The following is a 19,249-nucleotide window of genomic DNA, read 5'->3' on the forward strand; positions in this document are numbered from 1 at the left end:
CCCACCTCCAGACTATAAGCCCACATTAAAAACTCGAGCACTTGCATCCATTTGTCTCTTTATCATTCTTTCTTTCCCACTTCAAAAGATGTTGAGCGTCGACAAACTGACGTGCATAATGCAAATACGTTCAAAATAAAATGCTCACAATGAAGATGCGCTGGTGTAGTTAAATGTTTCGCAGGTTTTGAGTTGTGAACAGTTCTGTAGCGCGCTCGCGCACCTTTCACGAGCGTTTCAAAGAGCGCTGGAGCGAGTGCGAGATATCGGCCAATCAGAAGACGCTCCACGCTGCTAAGCAACAAACTCCACACACTTAAAACAAGCAGTACAAATTAAACGCGTTTTAATCTTCTAAAAATGATCAAGTCTAAACCGTGTGAGATCTCCACCTGTATGCGCACCACACGTAACAAAAAGCAAACCGTGCTTTTGTTCCTCGTGGGTGGTTCAACTTTGCCCTTAAACCCACGCTTGATTCAAATAACTTTTCCCACACATTTCAAAACAAAGTCCAGCTCTGGGTATACGAGACTATGGACATGTTTGCAACTGCATGCTAGATGCTTTATTAAACTCTTATTGTATACGAGAATAAGCTCTGATAGTTATTTAATTGTTCTAATAAACATCATGAGATAAACCATGTGCTTTCAGCAAAGAAACATTGCTTATCTCAAATAAATATAGCGTATGTCATATTCATTCTTATCTCATTAAAGAATGAATGAGAAATTACTGAAACAGATGCAAGAAAATTAAATATAGATCACGCACTAATGATGATTCCAAACTTTTAAGGTTGCTTTTGCCATAGTGCCCCCTGCTGTAAGTAAACGTATTTGCTTGCATGATGACAGCAAGATACTCTGCTTTAGAGCATTTAATTGATGTGGTTTTAAACTTCAGTTTAAAAAATGGTATTAAATAAAGTTTTATATTTTTTGGACTCGCTTTATATAGTTAGCGTTTATTGAATGTAAACGTATTTGCCAATTTTGCACGTAGGCTAGCTAGCACAGTCCATTAACATATACATAACTGTTGCAAAATAAACGAGCATCTGATAAATGCATCCAGTATCAAATGTCAAATAAAAAAACCTTCGTGCAGCGCCACCATGCGGTGCATTATTGCATATATCCTCAATTTCATTTTCTATAATATCACAGCCATTTAATACAAAATATATACCTTTTGATTTGACTTTTTATTTAGCTGACTAGCATGGTAAATACTATTAAGTGCACTGCACCCTGAAAATGTGCAGAGCTGCGCAGACCGAGCGCACCATTCTCGCGGCACTTTGATGTCATACGACGATCAGTTTGCGCAGCGCAGCATGGTCACGTGACAGGCCGCCCACTCTTTTCAAACGCCATGTTTACTGCGCACCTCCATCACAACCAATAGGCAGAAGCGTTAACGTATGTGAGTATGTTTATAAAGTATGACTGCAAGGGTTTTATTAACGTTTAACCACGTATAACATGCCCTCTCTACTTTGTTTTTCCGTATGTGCACGTAGTCCTGTTCTCGGTTTGCAGCTAATGTGAATTTAAATGTGTTTGTGTTCAAGTGGGCGGGACAAAATAAGCTAGTCTGTTACCAGGCTCCTGGCGCCCAAAAAGCTGTATGTTAAGAACTTAATTATATCTAGAAGTGATTAAAATGCTTATTTATTTATGCGTTTTACGTAAACTGCTGTTTATACCTTGTTGACTTGTATTCGGTAGTAGCTGTTAGCATGCAACGGGCTAAGTTAAGTCTGGACAACAAACACGCGCCAAATTTGTTGTATGAGGGCTCACTGTGGCAGGCAGGTGGATAGTTTTTGTGAATTTATTTATGTCTCTATCACAGGATGCAAGTGAGTGAATCCAAACATGACTGAAGTAAAGGTTACTGTTAATACGGAGGATATTCCTCCTGTGGATGAAAGCAGCAAAGCAGACGAAGAGAACGATGAAGTGTGCGATGCGGAGCAGGATGGAGCAAAAGCTGAACCCAGAGGCAAAAAAAGTAAGTTTTTTGTCTTTGTAATGTTACATTGTATTGGGTTACTTTAGTACTGACTTTTTGAATAGAACTTACATGTTAAAAAAATAACCAAATACAAATCCCCACTATATAATTTAAGCATTTAATCTATACTATAATCTTTATTTTGATGACTAATGTGTGTCGAACCAATGACCTTTGTGTTGTGAACACATTGCCCTACCAGTTGATCTACAGAAACAATATGAAGTTGTTTCTTTTATTGAACACAAAAGGGGATCTTAGCCAGGATGTCAGTGACTTATTTAAGCTCCTAAAATGTAACTGGTAGAGCATTTAACTTTGTTATGGGGTTGCTAACCATGTGACTTACTCTGATAAAATGTATATTGAAAACTCTGTTGATCACTTGAATTAATATAGATAAATAAATGTGGGTGTAAAATGAAACCACATAATTCTGTGAAAACCCAGCTATTTTTTATTTACTGTTTCCTAAATTAAACTCAACCTAAATAGTGTAAAAACTATCTGTGAAAGTATCATTTTGATAACTCCACTTTTTTGAAAATGCTAATTTTCCAGCTCCCCTAGAGTTTTGGAATCCATTCAGCTGATATCTGGTTCTGGTTGTACCCTTTTAGCATAGTTTAGCATAATCCATTGAATCTGATTAGACCATTAGCATTGCGCTAAAAAATAACCAAAGAGTTTCGATATTTTTCCTATTTAAAACTTGACTCTTCTCTAGTTACATAGTGTACTAAAACTGATGGAAAATGAAAAGTTGCGATTTTCTAGGCACATATGGTTAGAACTATACTCTCATTCTGGCATAATAATCAAGGACTTTGCTGCTGTAACATGGCTGCAGCAGGCGTAGTGATATTACACACTGACCGAAAATAGTCCCCTTGGTTACTTTCAATAGCAGGGGACTATTTTCAGGTGCTGCGTAATATCATTGCGCCTTCTGCAGTCATGTTACGGCAGCAAAATCCTTGATTATTACGCCAGAATGAGAGTATAGTTCTTAGCCATATCTGTCGGTCTTACTATACAACGTAACTACAGAAGAAACAAGTTTTAAATAGGAAAAATATCAAAACTCTTTGGTTATTTTTAGTGCAATGCTAATGGTCTAATCAGATTCAATAGATTATGCTAAGCTATGCTAAAAGTGGTAGTGCCAGACCCATAGATCGGCTGAATGGATTCCAAAACTGTAAAATCAAATGTTTAACTCTAGGGGAGCTGGAAAATGAGCATATTTTCAAAAAAGTGGAGTGTCCCTTTAATATTGAGAGTAACATCACGTCAACAATTAAAAACAACGTGAAATCAAATTATGATGCTTATCTTATGATTACATCATGAGACTTCAGCCTGGGTCACATTTATGCTGTTGTTCAATAGAGTGCCGCAGGGATGACGTATTTTTGTAGGGTAACCCAGAAGTTAGCGGGATACTTTTCCCTTGCAAAAAAGCCCATTCATTTTTCCCATAGACTTTTGGATTATTGCAAAAAAATATGCTCCGTGTTAATCTTCACAGATGAACACAACTTTTATGACTTTAGAAGTCAAATTTGGGCTTTTTATATTTTTAGTGAACACATTTACACTATTCATATGTATTGTATTCATCTGTCAAGATTAATTTGTTGGACAAACTATTGTTTAACACAGAGCTTATTTTTTGCAAAAGTCTTTGGGAAAAATGAATAGTGGTGTAAATCGGACAGTTCATTACAATTCGATGCAAAATCGATTTTCTTCGCCAGAGATGCGATTTTAGCCGATACATCAAGCACTTCTTCAATGCCATTGCGGTTTGTTCCGGTTTAAATTAATGTATCGGTATTTTATATTACGTAGCTAAGCAGTTACATTTACTTTCAAAAGCTACCAAAATATATAACTTGAACATTTAATTAAACTCTTTGAAATTGGCACAATCTCTGTCCCAACTGAAACATTTACAACAACAAATACACTTTTTTTCAATAAAGAAAAATTAAGATTGAGGGGCAAAATGTCACATAAAATCAAGCTTATGATGGCAACAGTCAAAGTCTTTCAGTATTTTGTACCAAAATGTGCATTAGTGACAATCACTGAGGTAGTTTTAGAAAAAAAATAATTAAATTGAAAAATACATTAATATATTAAAATAAAGCTGTTTTACTTAAGCATTTGATCTGGTCACACAACATCAGATCTAACAGTCAGATGAAAATAAACAAAAATGCACGCTTTGGCGGAAATGTGTAGATGGATGTTACATCAAGGCACGAGAACGTGGAGATTGTCAAAATAAAGGTACCATAAACTGATTTTTCATGTGCGGCATCAATGTATCAGATTGTTATAAATAAAGTCGATGTATTGATCCATATCGATGTATTGTTTCACCCCTAAAAATGAATGGGCTTTCTGGTGAGAGAACCAATGTCCCGCTAATTTTCGTGTTGTGCTACAAAATACCTTCGACACTATGGGAAAAAGGTCACATTAGTTTAAAGGTGGCTAATTACACAAAGACAGAATTGAATTTATTTTATATTTTATAAATCTGAAATGTTTAAAATGAACAAACTTATTATATGCTAAGTTGCACACCTTTGTTATTCAAGTAGTTGTGAATTATTTAACTGTAATTGTCTTTTCACATTAAGGTGAAATAGTTGGAGGAAAACGAGAGAAGAAAGAGATTCAGAGACTTAATATGCAAATAAGTAAACCAAAGGAAAAGCAGAAGATTGAGAGCACAGGAAAAGGCGTCAAACTTGGAGACATTGCACGGATTAATCACTCCATCGGAAGGCTGAAAGCCCCTCTGCTCAAACCATTGCATAAGATTGTATATGATCGACCAGGAGCTGTAAGTGCTTTAGTTTGAGAATTCACCTAAACAGGGTCATAAACATGATGTTTTAAAATGTTTTAACTGATAAATGCTACCGTTTCATAGGCATCATCATTGCGGAAAAATCTTCGGCTGTTTAATGGTTTCACTTTTGAGGTCGATAGTGACCCTTACAGCAAAAAGTTAGCAAAGGTGACAAGGTATGTTTTCATGAAATTGCTGATACACTATAATGTAGATTCTGTTTCTAAGAAAGTGTTTTGAGATATTAGGACACATTTTATTCCAGACAGTGGTGTACTTTTTTGTATGTTGTTGTTTGATGAGTGGGTGCAGTAATGAGATTTTTCTTTTTCCCAGGCTTCCGAAAGCAGAGCTCGCAAACATGTGTAAGACTCTTGATCTGGAGAGGTCTGGAAAGCAAAGTGTTCTTGCTGAGAGGATCATGACGTTTCTTGTATGTCCAACTGACTCGGGGAAGGTAAGTTGCATGCTTGAAACAGACAAGAAGAAGATGCAGGAAATAGGTTTATCCCAATGCAAATAGTTAAATAGTATAACAAATCCCCCAGATACACTTTTTACATACATGGGTTGGATTAGGGTAATATGGAACAGGTTTTGCAATTCTGAGTTGTGTAGAATATTTCCATATGTGACCCTGGACCACAAAACCGTTTTCTTTTTTATGCCAATTATTAGGATATAAGTAAAGATTATGCTCCATGAAGAAATTTTGTAAATTTCCTACTATAAATTAAATATATCAAAAATGTATTCATTATTAGTAATGTGTTGCTAATGACTTAATTTGGACAACTTTAAAGGTGATTTTCTCAATATATTTAGATTTGTTGCACCCCCAGATTCCACATTTTCAAATAGTTGTATTTCAGCCGAATATTGCACTATGCTAACAAACTATACATCAATGTTAGACTTATTTATTCAATTTTCAGATGATGAATAAAAGACCCTTATGGCTGGTTTTGTGGTCCAGGCTCTCACATGAAGACAGTAAATCCCCACCTTTATCCTTATATGTGAACTCCTCAATAGGGCTTTTCACACTGCACTTAACCCTGAGTTATTTTCGTTCTAAACCCCGCTTTTAACCCTGGGTTAAAAATTGCTTCACACTTGTAATTTAGAAACGGGGTTATCCCTAAAATTAGTTGGAAACACCTGACCTAGGGTTTAGGAATGCACAGTGGGAAATGTCAGATTAGGAATACTCCGTAGGGCTGCACCATAAATCGCACATGATTGACACGCGTATCTCGTCAGTAAAGCTGGTTCCCTGATTAGTAATAAATTGCCTTCAGCTGCTTTCAGATTGAGCGGCATTTACTAAACAGCTGTAGTTCACTGACAAGAGGAGAAATATTGCATTCATAATCGCAGATGAATCACCTGCGATTATGAATGCGATATTTCTCCTAATACCCAGGGTTATCTCTTAACCCCTCGTTAAGTATGAACAGTGTGAAACGTAAAAATGATAACCCAGGATCCCGTTAACCTGGGGTTTAGAATAACACGGGGTTAACTATTTCCAGTATGAAAATCCCTAATATGATCCTATATTATCAGAAGACAACTTCTATATATTGTACTCAAATGTTATTCTCCTTTGTGCCAAATTGTTTTAAAATTTGTGGTAAACATTCTGGAAACCAAAATTTGTCCCACATTAGTCAAAACCTTTTGTAAAGTGGGATGACAGAAAATACTTCAACACATTTTTTCACAATATGATCTAAAAACAATTTGTACAAAGACATTAAAATAAAAGAACATAATTTCACAACTATTTAGAAGATTGTATTTAATAAGAAATTAAATTTATTGAATATTTAATTTGATATTTGATCTGTATTATTGGTGAAAATCCAAATTTGGGTTTATTTACATCTTTATAGTAAAAATGTTTATGTACTTTGCTTGTTAGCCGGTGACAAAAATATTATGTTTGCTCTTTGCAGCCTGTTTTAAAGAAGAAGAAAAGAAAGACAACCAAAGATGTCAAAGGTGAAAAGTCTTCATCCAAAAATAAAAAACCACAAAAGAAAGTAGAAAGTGGGAAGTCTAGAGCCATCGTCACTGATTCCAGCAGTGAAGATGATGATGATGACGACGAAGATGAGAAGAAAGAGAAGTCAACAACAGCAAGTCAGAAGCGAAACGATAGCCAATCTTCTGATAAAAGGGAAGATGATGATGAGGATGAAGATGGTGAGGAGGAGCATGAAGCTCCTGAGGAGGACAGTGAGGAGGAGGAAGTGAGTGAAATTAGTTTTTATTTTAAAACCCTATTCGCACGGGATTAGTATTACCTGGTGACCTCTAGAAATTTGTAATAAATGCGGATCTGCCATGTCTGTAATTTTAAAGTAAAAATTCCCCCGCAAATGACCTACCATATTTCGCCGAAAAAAAAAAATTACATTATGGGATGACAGAAAATACTTCAACACATTTTTTAAAAAATATGATTTTAACATTTGTTGTACAAAGACATCAAAATAAAAGGACATCATTTCTCAAGTACCATACAACATTTGTATTTAATAAGAAATGAAATTTGGTGAATATTTAATTTGATATTTGATCTGTATTATTGGTGAAAATCCAAATTTTGATTTATTTACATCTTTATAAAGGGTATGCAATGACGCCACGTTTCCGTCTGACTCTATAGTAAAAATGTATGCACTTTGCTTGTTAGCCTGTGGCAAAAATATTGTTTACTCTCTTCAGCCTGTTTTAAAGAAGAAAAGAAAGACAACCAAAGATGTCAAAGGTGAAAAGTCTTCATCCAAAAGTAAAAAACCACAAAAGAAAGTAGCGAGTGGGAAGTCTAGAGCCATCGTCACTGATTCCAGCAGTGAAGATGATGAAGATGACGAAGAGAAGAAGAAAGATGATGATGGTGTGGAGGAGCATGAAGCTCCCGAGGAGGACAGTGAGGAGGAAGAAGTGAGTAAAATTAGTTTTTCTTCTAAGTACTGACAAGTAGTTTATAAAAATGTATGCAATCTTACACTGTGCAAGTGCTACTCAACTTAACAATCAAAATCCAAACAGAAATCTCCTCGTAAGAAGAAATCTCCTGCCAAGAAGGCAACAAAGAAGTCTGAGTTAACAACAGATGACAGTGACCAAGGCAGCCAGGAAGACAAGACTGTCAAAAAGGTTGGATGACACATGTATTTTTGAATTCTGAACATTTTTCAACTAGTTTCAAGTACAATTTTCTTAAGTCATCTATAAAGAGAAGGTCTTTATGAACACGCTCTATGAACACGAAGTCAGTCTCACTAGTTAATAACCGCCAATTGTTAATTGACTATGGAGACCCATCCCAGAGTTGCCCATGCCTTCATTTGTTTGTGCCGTTTGTGTTCAAATAGATTTATACTTGACGCATCCACCAAAAATGTCATCGTAGAGTAGGTGTTCATGCATACTGAGTGTGCAGAACCCCACTTCATGTTGCGGTGCTGACAGCATTTTTGTGTGGACCCGTCAAGTATAGGCTTTACACACAGCTCCCCATTCGAAAATGATTGACTTGAACCCATATTAGTTAGCCATTTTTGACCTACCCCCCTGGCGGATGTGCTGCCACAAATAAGTGAAGTCTGTGGGAAACACTGCATCCCTAATATAAAGTTTATGGCTAACATTTTTCTGATAATCTAGGATTAAATCTATAAACTCTCTACATGTAACATTTGTTTTCTACTTTAAGAAACTGCATTTAAATAGATAATTGTATTCAACATTTCTCTAGACAACAAAGAAGCCTGCGGCAAAAAGAAAAGCTCCAGTGAAACCCATCCCCAAAACCAAGAAAGCTGACAGCAGTAGCAACAGGAGAAAAAAGAATGCAAGCAAGAGCAAATGTGATGAAGCTGTGAAACCTTAAAGGAATATTCAATTTTCTTAAAAGAAAAATCCAGATAATTTACTCACCACCATGTCATCCAAAATGTTGATGTCTTTCTTTGTTCAGTCGAGAAGAAATTATGTTTTTTGAGGAAAACATTGCAGGATTTCTCCAACCTGAATGGACTTTAATAGAGCCCAACATTTAATGCTTAACACTTAACAGTTTTTTTTCAAACGAGTTTCAAAGGACCACAAACAATCCCAAACGAGGCACAAGGGTCTTATCTAGCGAAACGATTGTCATTTTTGACAAGAAAAATAAAAAAATATACACTTTTAAACCACAACTTCTCGTCTAGATCTGGTCGTGATGCGCAAGCATGACCCCACGCAATACGTCAAGAGGTCACAGAGGACGAACGTGAAACTCGTTGAAAAAACTTTTAAGTGTTAAGTATTAAATGTTGGGCTCTATTAAAGTCCATTAAAATGAGAAAAATCCTGCAATGTTTTCCTCAAAAAACATAATTTCTTCTCGACTGAACAATGAACGACATCAACATTTTGGATGACATAGTGGTGAGGAAATTATCTGGATTTTTCTTTTAAGAAAATGGAATATTCCTTTAAGCCTAGCGTATGCTTTATTTTCTATGCGCTGTTACGTCCCAAGTAGACTAGACTTTATATGGCCAGAACTTAAGTTTGTTGATCATGGCTTGTTATACTTTTTCATTTCAGATGAAAGTGACAGTTCTGATGATGATCAGCCATTGATCAATATGATTAAAAAGCCGCCAACCAATGACCAGTTGAAGGCCTCAATCCAGGATCTGCTCAAAGATGCAAACTTGAAGGAAGTCACAATGAAGCAACTCTGCCAACAAGTATGTTGTTGCACACAGAGTATAATTTTTTTCTTACTGTACTCTTATCCAGCCATATATATGCAGACATCAAGTTTTTATTTATTTAAATGTAATAATGTTTTTGTCTTCGTTGTAGGTTTATGACAAATACCCTGACTTTGATCTGAGCAGCAGAAAGGGTTTTATCAAGGACACTGTTAAAAGTGTAAGTTTAGAAAAACACTTTTATAAGTTGCACTGATTAGATTTTTTGATATCTGCATTTTAACGCTTTATGTTCTTGTTTTTCATAGGCACTATCCTGAAGTGAAGAAACTAAATTATTTAATAAGTCGAGGGGTGAAGATTGTGTATCAAAACTCTATTTTAATGACACCTTTCACTCAGTTTTCCATCAAATTAAGCTTTTTTGCATTTTATAGTATTGTTGTGTTGAATTAAGACAATTGATCGTGAATATTGGGAATTTTATTTTTAATTTATCAGTTAACCAAATTTTATGACTTTGTTTTTCATGTATTAAAGGTGCTGTTTGCCACTACTACAGCATCTTTAAAAGTTTTACATAGGCCCCGTGTTGTCTTTTGCCAGTCTTTTGTAAAGCAAGTCAAAATTTTACATCCTAATTGTGTTCACAGAGTTCACTGTGTATTTCTGTTATTACAGCATTATCAAGGTAATGAATACAATATTTAGAGTCTGCTAGGTATCAGGTATCTCTTGTTCGATTGGCTTATCAACTGTCTTTAACACTGGTTTACGTTTTCTGAGATCCTGAATGTATGAAAGCCACACATTTAGAAACGTTGTTTTTTATGTGTCGTGTAGATCTCAGTAAAGTTGATCATTTAACATTTTCACAGTGTTATTCTCTCTGGGTCTTACAAGAAGACCCTCTCAATTCATAAAGATGTATCTTTTTTATTTACCTTTTCTTAACCTTAGTTTCGTAGTTTAATAGTTTTTTACTTTTGTGTTTCTGTAAATACATGCTCTTATATGCATTTTGTTTCATATTGTATTTTAAATACAAATCATATGAAACAAACTTGTCTCAAATCTGTCCTGTTACTTAGCTGAAGATTAGATAATTTGTTATCAGTTGTTTAATGATTATGTTCAGTGATTAAACTGGAATCATACTTGACCGGTTGCACCAGTAAAAGAAACCGAAGTTATCATCAGTCATCTTGCTCACTGTAATAGAGTTTTATTCAAACTAATGTTGCAGAAAACCACAACACTGAAGATTGTAAAGTTCCCATAAGTCACTTGGTAGAGCATTGCATTAAAAGCGCAAAATTATTAGGGAATGCACTGATAAAATGTATAGCGTAAATGCATTGCAGTCACTTTGGTTAAGGCCTTCTGCTACATATACAACATAATAAGTGGTTCATATGTACATTACAGGTAGAAACAATCCTGTATAAATCGTTAAAATTTAATGATTCATCAACAAAAAGTTGTCAACTTTTTTGCCAAAGTAAGTAGGAGAACTAGGCTGTCAGATATATTTTATTTCTTATAGTTTCAGATTAATGGTAAGTAATGATTTTATTTTACGTGGTGGCTTCAGGAAAAATGTACGTTCCCTGACCGGGAATCGAACCCGGGCCGCGGCGGTGAGAGCGCCGAATCCTAACCACTAGACCACCAGGGACTGTGTGAACGGCTATGCATATACCCAAAGTATATGTGCTTATTGATTTTGTATAATGCAGTTTCGTTTATTGTTATATTTGTCCATCATATTCTTTCATAGAAAACTAGCTCTGCGTTAATAGCAGATTTCATAACAGATTATACGTATTTACACCGCACACAGCTTGTAATGCCTCCATCTGGCCGTTAGAGGTCGTAGTTTGCCGCGTGATCAGTTCTTCTGGAGGTTGAAGTTGATGGGTCAGAATGGTTGGTGGTTTACAGAAGCTGATATTATGCTGGCAGAGCAGTAGAGACTACAACCATCTGACTACTGGATCTTACCAACCGTTGAACCATTAAAACAAGATTTTGGAGAAAGAGTAGAACCTCTTAATAAGGTAAGAAACGACATGAGCGCTGTTGTTTCGATTTTTGCGCTTTTATTGACAAATTCGAGCACTTAAGAAGCATGGCACGGCCCCTGGTGCACAGTGTTACACTCTGATCAAGCTGTCAAATTCTCCAGACACGTGTTTCTCTTTTCGAGACGTTTAGACGGGGAAATATTGTATTTTATACCAGCTCGTTCTCTTTTATGTCTATCCTCAGCGTTAACTTCACCAGCAAGTGCTTTACACACGAACTGTTGCTAATGCTAAAACGCTAGCCGCTCGGCTAAAGTTAATGCCATGGAAACGTGTATCAGGTTCATCTCCGTGTCGCCCAAGGTAAACATAATAAATAATCTATGTCTGCGGTTTTATGAAGGTTGATAAACTACGATGTGTTGAATTGTAGAGTGCACGTTTAAACAGAGCTGAGTTAACAGCGATTGTAAAGCTTACTGTATTTACAGTAACTGTTTTATATGGTTCATTCATAGTTTTGATTACTCTGATGGTTCACTAAAAAGAAAACTTACATCAGTCTGTGCACATGCTCATTAAATTATATACTTGACCCTGACTTGGGTATAGTGTGCATTAACAAAAAGGGACCATGTATTTTTGGACATTGGAGAACCATAATACTATGCACCATGCTAGCCTATTTCCATTTCATATCGTCAATGTACCAATATGTTACTGATGTTGAATTAACTGCTCTCATGTATGACTTCATTGCATATGATGATGTTTGAATGCAATGAATTTGACTAATGCAAATTTAGTTCAAACGTGACAAAGGATAAACCACTGAGTGAGTTTCATCCGTACATACTGATTATCGAAAGACCGCTTTATATCTTTGTCCTATTTTCACGATGTTTTGACACAAAATTGTACACTGGTATGAGTTTAATTGGAGTTGCACTTATGTTTATGGACAAAATAGTTTCCTGGCCACTGATATTTTTGTGGCAAACTTCTTATTTTTCATTTTTCATTTCACTAGATGTTGGGCTGTAAGTCTTAAAAGGATGGTTCACCCAAAAATGAAAATTCTGTCATCAATTTCCCACTTTCAATTTCATGTAATTACAAACCTGTATAAATTTCTTTGTCATGATGAATACGAATGAAGATATTTTGAGAAATGTTTGTAACCAAACCGATTATGAGCTCCATTCACTTCAATAGTAGGAAAAATAATAGTATGGAAGTAAACATTTCTCAAAATATCTTCATTTGTATTCATCAGAACAAAGAAATTTGATACAGGTTTGTAACAACATGAGATTGACAGAATTTTCATTTTTTTGTGAACTATCCCTTTAATGGTCATGTTCAAAGCTAACTTTACAGTTGTGGTCCAACAGCATTATTAGTTTGTTGTGTAACCAGTCCAGACTGCTAAATAACGTTCCTTTGCACAAACCGGTTTCACCCGCCCATACCTGCACAATCCCTCAAGAATTTACAGTGTGTTCCTCATCGTCACATTTCTGTCGTGTAGCGTTTGGATTTGCCGGGATATTCCGCAAATGAATGGTTTCTTCGGACTTCGCTGTTCTCCTGTAAGCCACCTTAAATTGACAATAGAGAGATTGAGTGTGAGAATGTAGTTTTGCACTATGTTTTTATTTATTTATCTCTGATTTTGAGATTAGATTTTGAGATAAGCTTACTAAGAGAAATGTTGAGTTGCTGCTAGATTATTTTTAAGAAGTTATTTGTTGAAAATGTGTCTTATGTTATATAATACAAAATAATACATCAATGCAATGTTCTGATTAAAAAAGCTTTGTGTCTCACACTTAAAAATGTGTCGCAAACATGCTTTTATTTTTTATTTTATTTTTTGCCTCAGGGGCTGGGAAAATGTTGCCAGGACATGTTAGAGAACTATCAGGCAGAAAATACAGTAGAGATCTGTCTGGGCTAGCAGAAAAACCTGTTACTGTTAAGCACTGAATAATGACGGATTTGTCGTTTTTGAATAAACAAAGGAATTGCCAATAGTACAGACAATGTTTTAAGATGGTGCTTTAAAATGTAAAAATAGGATCCGTTTTTAAGTTGGCTCATCTTGTTGATAAAATGTCATTAAAGGGAAAGTTCACCACAAAATGAAAATTCGATCATCATTTATTCACCAGTTAATTTCAAACCTGTATAAAATTTGTTGTTCTGCTAAACACAAAGGAAGATATTTTTAGCAATGTTTGTAACTAAACAGTTTTGGATCACCATTGACTTCCATAGGAATTTTCCTGGTTGCACCTGGTATTAAGATACATTTTGTTGATTGGATTACAAGTAGAAGATGCTAAGTACACGTGTAAACAGTGTGTAAAAAATGTTGAGCTCATCCACTTTTAGAAGTAGTCTAAAACGCTTTCGACTGGATTGCTTTTGTGGTATAGAACAGTGGTTCTCAAACTTTATTGGCGTACGGCCCCCCTTGGATACGGTGCATCCCTTTGCGGCCCCCCAAAGAATTTTTTGACATAAAACATTCTAAAACGTACAATTTTATTTAACATATAAAATTATACAACATAGTGCTGTTGTTTAGTAACCTAATTTTCAAGGGTTTAATAACACAGAATTTATGTTAAATTAATGTACCGTGTTTTTCCGTGTATAAGCCAAGTTTTTTTAATATCTTGGCTGGTACTAGGGCTGGGTATTGGCAAGGTATTGAGCCAGTGACAGCTTTTGTACCTTTATTTTTGACAGTGTAGGGTGAACCCGTGTTCGGTCTTTAGGCTGTTATTAATAAAACTAAAGCAGCTGCTTTCCACTTGTGTCATTTTGCGAGCGTGTGAAAGTTGTGCGAGCTTATTTCATCAATTGCTCTGTAATATCTGCGAAAGCCCTTATATATACACGTACACACATGTTGCTCAGCACGTTTACTAGAAACACAAGCAGTGCTATTCTTACAAAATATTAGTACATGTCAACTTAAACCCGCTCATGTTTTTTAACGACTCACCTGAAGACCATCCCCTCGAAGTAATCAGGACAGAAGTGGTCAAAAGTGGACAAAAGAGACGGATTAAAACACCAGGTGTGATAGGGAATGTCTCTCTCTCGTCCACTTTTAATTTAATTGACCAAAAAGCATCTTAAAGGATAGTCCATTTTCTTAAAAGAAAAATCCAGATAATTTACTCACCACCATGTCATCCAAAATGTTGATGTCTTTCTTTGTTCAGTCGAGAAGAAATTATGTTTTTTGAGGAAAACATTGCAGGATTTTTCTCATTTTAATGGACTTTAATGGACCCCAACACTTAACACTTAACACGTAACAGTTTTTTTCAACGGAGTTTCAAAGGACTATAAACGATCCCAAACGAGGCATAAGGGTCTTATCTAGCGAAACGATTGTCATTTTTGACAAGAAAAATAAAAAATATGCAGTTTTAAACCACAACTTTTCGTCTAGGTCTGGTCCAGCGCGACCTCACATAAATGCATAGTGACGTAGGGAGGTCACGTGTTACATATATAAAACGCACATTTGCGGACCATTGTAAACAATAAACTGACACAAAGACATTAATTAGTATCATTCCTCATACAACAACGTCGGAACGGTCCTCTTTCAACACTGGGGCGGAGTTTCGCGTTCGTCCTCTGTGACCTCTTGACGTCATGACGTATTGCGTGAGGTCACGCTGACGCTTTCAAGACAAGAGGAAGACGAGAAATTGTGGTTTAAAAGTGTATATTTGTTATTTTAATTGTCAAAAATGACAATCGTTTCGCTAGATAAGACCCTTATGCCTCGTTTGGGATCGTTTAGAGTCCTTTGAAACTCCGTTACGTGTTAAGTGTTAAGTGTTGGTGTCCATTAAAGTCCAATAAAATAAGAAAAATCCTGCAGTTTTCCTCAAAAAACATAATTTCTTCTGGACTGAACAAAGAAAGACATCAACATTTTGGATGACATGGTGGTGAGTAAATTATCTGGATTTTCTTTTAAGAAAATGGGCTATTCCTTTAATACCAGGTATAAACAGGGCTGAAGTCAATGGTGGTCCTACTTTCTGCTTGATTACAAGTTAACTATCTTCTTTTGTGTTCAGCAGAAGAAAAAAATATTGTACAACTTGAGGGTAAGTAAATGATAACTTCTATTTTGCGGGAGAACTATTCCTTTAATGCAAGAAAAGCACCATTTGCATAATATGAAAGAGATTGATGAATGCTTTCAAGATGATTTTAAAAAGGAACCATAACCAGTGTTGACATCAGTTATGTAACATCTTTGTTACTATTCAGTCCAAAGATTTAAAAAGCTTTGGTTAAAATTAGGTAATGTTTGGCACCTCGTAGTTCCCCTTTCTTTCGAACTCTTATTTTTATGAAATCTCTTGCATCATGTTGAACCGCAAACATGAGCATGTGAGTACTGTTCTTTGTGTGCCTCTGTGTGTCGTCTTGTTTATGGTGTGTATATATAGAAACAAATTCACGTAGTCACACCGGAGGTAAATTCCTGTGAGGTTTGGTTTCTGCTTTACCGCAGGGACAAAACAGGCTCTTTGTAAGCCGTAGGCAGGCTGTACTTGCTAACCCTTGAACTGTCTGGTTTCAAAGAGTAAAAGTCTAGAGTCCACTCCTGTGAGCATAGGGTTAACATGTGCAGGTTTTGTAAGAGATGAACTAGTTGTTAGCAGCGATGTGTTGTATGGAGGTTAGCTTAACTTCATGTAACTTTTGTTGTTTGTTAATACATTAGATGTCCTGCATTGGAATTTTAGCTTCATTTAAGTTTCTTCTTGGCTTTTTGTAAAAAGAGGTCACTTTACCGACTAAACTATTAGGGAAAGAGAGGACTGAATAGAATCGGATCATATTGCAAGCATAAACCTAAATCTCCAGGATGAGCAACGTGTCACATTGATTAGCTTGAAACAAAACAATTGTGTGTATGTTGTGCTTGCTCAGATCCCTGGATGCCCGCCGGTGCCCTCGCCCTGGCCGGACAGGCAGACCCAATGGCCATCAGCTGACCCCACAACCCAGGATGACGGTGAGAGAGCGGCTTCGGCAGAACATCTCGGCCGCCTTTTACCGGCATGGCCTGCTATGTGCCTCGTATCCGGTGCCCATCATCCTCTTCACCTCGGCCAGCATCCTCACCTGCTGGTGAGTCTCCAGTCAACTTTCAAAAGCTGTTCTTAATGTACATTTAAAGTAATTACTGGTAGCTGAAATAGAGTTGCTAATAAACGTAGGTTGTGGGTTCAGTCCCAGGGAACACACAAACTGATAAAAATCATAAGTCGCTTTGAATGGACTGCATTTATATATATTAATCTTCTAAATTGTACATGAAAGCTTTACTTCATACTTTTTTGGGTAAAATAATGTGTTTCTTTGGGCCAGAGAACTTAAATGAATTAATACAAAGATGAATCGTTTTCAATTTTGATTCTGGAAGGGTGAGAGAGGTCAACAATGGAATGAAGTTGGCTCGCAGTGGGTTGCACTTCACAGTTGCCTTCGAAAGCGAGATTACTTACAAAGTAGTTCTTGTGCGGGTAGGACTGTGCGAGACACGAACTCTGTGTAGAGCACCAAGAGGAGAAACTCTTTTTCTCACGTCTGCTTGAATATTTTTTTAGTCTCCGTCAGCAAAATGTGAATTAAATCCTTGACGTTTCAGTTAAAGGACAATAAAGAAAGAGTTAGTGTGAGAACGTTTCTCTGAGAACAACCCACTGTCTCCAGTCTCCTATAGGAATAAAACTGGAAGAACAAAACTAGCCTTTGTCACAAAACAGTGATATGAGTCAAATTCATGAGATGTTTTTGTGCACTCTGTAGATTTCCATTGTAAGTGCATTATTGTTTATCCAGTGTAATGATTCATTTGAACTCACAACTGTACATTTTTGTAAGATGCGCGATATGAGTCAATAACATGACAAGCATATTTTTGTGTCCGGGGGCATTATGTACTATAAAAATAACTTGATACATTTATGACATGTCACTTTTTAAAAAATGATAAAATTCCACTTTCATAAAAAATCTGATAATTTACTGTACTCACCCCCATGTCATCCAAATTGTTTGTCCTTCTTTTTCAGTCGAGAAGAAATTAAGTCCGAGGAAAACATTCCAGGATTTTTCTTCATATAGTGGACTTTTAGGGTGTTTCCACATATAGTTCATTTTTAAAAGAACCAAACCCAGTTCACTTAAAGTGAACCAGGAAAGGAACTAGCCGAATGTGACCTCACAATATAGTGGACTCAAAAGAGGACCCGGTTCTTTTTTTGGTCCTTTTCAGAACTAAAGTGATTTTAGACCCTTTCTTGTTCACATTACAACTTCATATGAACTCAGACCCCAGCTTTCTGTGCAGCCGTTTATTATGATAGAATGTCCAAACGACCCGCAAAGCGCACCAAAACCTCATTGAATTCACATCTCAAATTAAATCGAACCAGAAAAGAACCCAAAAGCGAACCGTACTCGGACCACCTCCAGAAGGGATCTGGGATCACTTGGTTTGTTCACATATACACCCTGAACTGCTCTGAGAGCATTTGGAGGGCTCAGACGAACTAGGTGTGAAAACACACTTAGTGGACCTCAAAGGTTTACAATTTAATTGCAGAAAAAGTACCTTTAAACCACAACTTCTCATATTGCACCACCCTTGTGACGCTTTAGCGTGACCTTATGTATTAAAGGAATAGTCTACTCATTTTCAATATTAAAATATGTTATTACCTTAACTAAGAACTGTTGATACATCCCTCTATCATCTGTGTGCGTGCACGTACGCACTGGAGCGCGCTGCGACGCTTCGATAGCATTTAGCTTAGCCCCATTCATTCAATGGTACCATTTAGAGATAAAGTTAGAAGTGACCAAACACATCAACGTTTTTCCTATTTAAGACGAGTAGTTATACGAGCAAGTTTGGTGGTACAAAATAAAACGTAGCGCTTTTCTAAGCGGATTTAAAAGAGGAACTATATTTTATGGCGTAATAGCACTTTTGGGAGTACTTCGACTCGCCTGAGAAGTCCGCTCCCCTTCTCACTCTCATAATGGGAGAGGGAGGGTGTTACCATAGATATGTATATAAAGGCTAGATGGCTCGTCCGCGCTGCTGGCCAATTGAGTGCAACGTCCGCATTTTGGCGGCCATCTTACGACAGGGCGCTCGCTCACTCGTAGCATTGAGTTTTAATGATGCAGGTACTTTTAAATGACCATAACTTGCTTCATTTTTTACCGATTTTCAAACGGTTTGGTTTGTTATAAACGTCAAAGATGTACCTATGACACTGCATACCTATACTAAAAATAAAAAATAAATTCATGAAACATGTTAAAGCATCCAGAATTATAGCCACGTTAATAACGCCTGTAAAAAACCCAAACCGCTTGAAAATCGGTAGAAAACCGAGCAAGCCATGGTCACCCAAAAGCACCCGCACCATCAAACTCAATCCCACGAGTGAGCGAGCGCCCCGCCGTAAGATGGCCGCCAGGTGATGCCGTTAGGGACTCCGCCTTGAGCCATCTAGCCTTTATATACATATCTATGG

At 36.5% G+C, this 19,249-nt stretch overlaps 3 protein-coding genes and 1 non-coding gene across 9 annotated transcripts in view; 2 read left to right on the top strand and 2 right to left on the bottom strand.

The window, feature by feature from the left end:
• The window catches only part of kcnv1 (potassium voltage-gated channel modifier subfamily V member 1), a 129,894-nt gene extending 129,448 nt beyond the window's left edge, over positions 1-446 (bottom strand). The window contains exon 1 of the mRNA XM_055212005.2: positions 6-446. The gene's annotated coding sequence lies outside the window, so the exon portion shown is untranslated. The remainder of the gene's footprint in view (positions 1-5) is intronic.
• An 847-nt stretch (positions 447-1,293) lies between these two features.
• LOC129448800 (protein DEK) lies at positions 1,294-10,490 on the top strand. 5 transcript variants are annotated; one of them, XM_073872388.1, is made up of 12 exons: positions 1,294-1,431; positions 1,864-2,022; positions 4,680-4,885; positions 4,976-5,070; positions 5,231-5,351; positions 6,856-7,152; positions 7,631-7,849; positions 7,958-8,065; positions 8,667-8,780; positions 9,505-9,651; positions 9,770-9,838; positions 9,927-10,490. In XM_073872388.1, the coding sequence occupies exons 2-12, from the start codon at positions 1,887-1,889 to the stop codon at positions 9,936-9,938; spliced, it is 1,524 nt and encodes a 507-aa protein (XP_073728489.1). In that variant the 5' UTR covers positions 1,294-1,431; positions 1,864-1,886; the 3' UTR covers positions 9,939-10,490. The 5 variants fall into 5 exon arrangements, with proteins under 5 accessions (XP_073728489.1, XP_073728493.1, XP_073728490.1 ...); XM_073872389.1 differs by having other exon boundaries at positions 1,306-1,427; XM_073872390.1 differs by lacking the exon at positions 1,294-1,431 and adding an exon at positions 1,481-1,633.
• Positions 10,491-11,224: 734 nt separating this feature from the next.
• On the bottom strand, positions 11,225-11,296 carry trnae-cuc (transfer RNA glutamic acid (anticodon CUC)). The gene has a single exon. It is a non-coding gene; the product is annotated as a tRNA-Glu (tRNA).
• A 221-nt stretch (positions 11,297-11,517) lies between these two features.
• The window catches only part of scap (SREBF chaperone), a 41,669-nt gene continuing 33,937 nt past the window's right edge, over positions 11,518-19,249 (top strand). Inside the window, exons 1-2 of one of the 2 annotated variants that reach the window (XM_055210925.2) lie at positions 11,518-11,678; positions 16,626-16,826. In XM_055210925.2, coding sequence (XP_055066900.2) covers positions 16,705-16,826 — 122 coding nt within the window. In that variant the 5' untranslated portion in view covers positions 11,518-11,678; positions 16,626-16,704. Of the gene's footprint in view, positions 11,679-13,099; positions 13,238-16,625; positions 16,827-19,249 lie in introns of those variants that run through there. The other variant, XM_055210924.2, reaches the window with a different exon arrangement.

The sequence above is a fragment of the Misgurnus anguillicaudatus genome, chromosome 10 (assembly GCF_027580225.2).
Source record: "Misgurnus anguillicaudatus chromosome 10, ASM2758022v2, whole genome shotgun sequence".
Lineage (NCBI taxonomy): Eukaryota > Metazoa > Chordata > Actinopteri > Cypriniformes > Cobitidae > Misgurnus > Misgurnus anguillicaudatus.

Coding starts and splice junctions, on each gene's coding strand:
- LOC129448800 (XM_073872388.1), top strand. CDS start 1,887: ATGACTGAAGTAAAGGTTACTGTTAATACGGAGGATATTCCTCCTGTG. Junction 5,071..5,230: donor AAGTTAGCAAAGGTGACAAG/GTATGTTTTCAT, acceptor TCTTTTTCCCAG/GCTTCCGAAAGCAGAGCTCG. Junction 9,652..9,769: donor TGAAGCAACTCTGCCAACAA/GTATGTTGTTGC, acceptor TCTTCGTTGTAG/GTTTATGACAAATACCCTGA.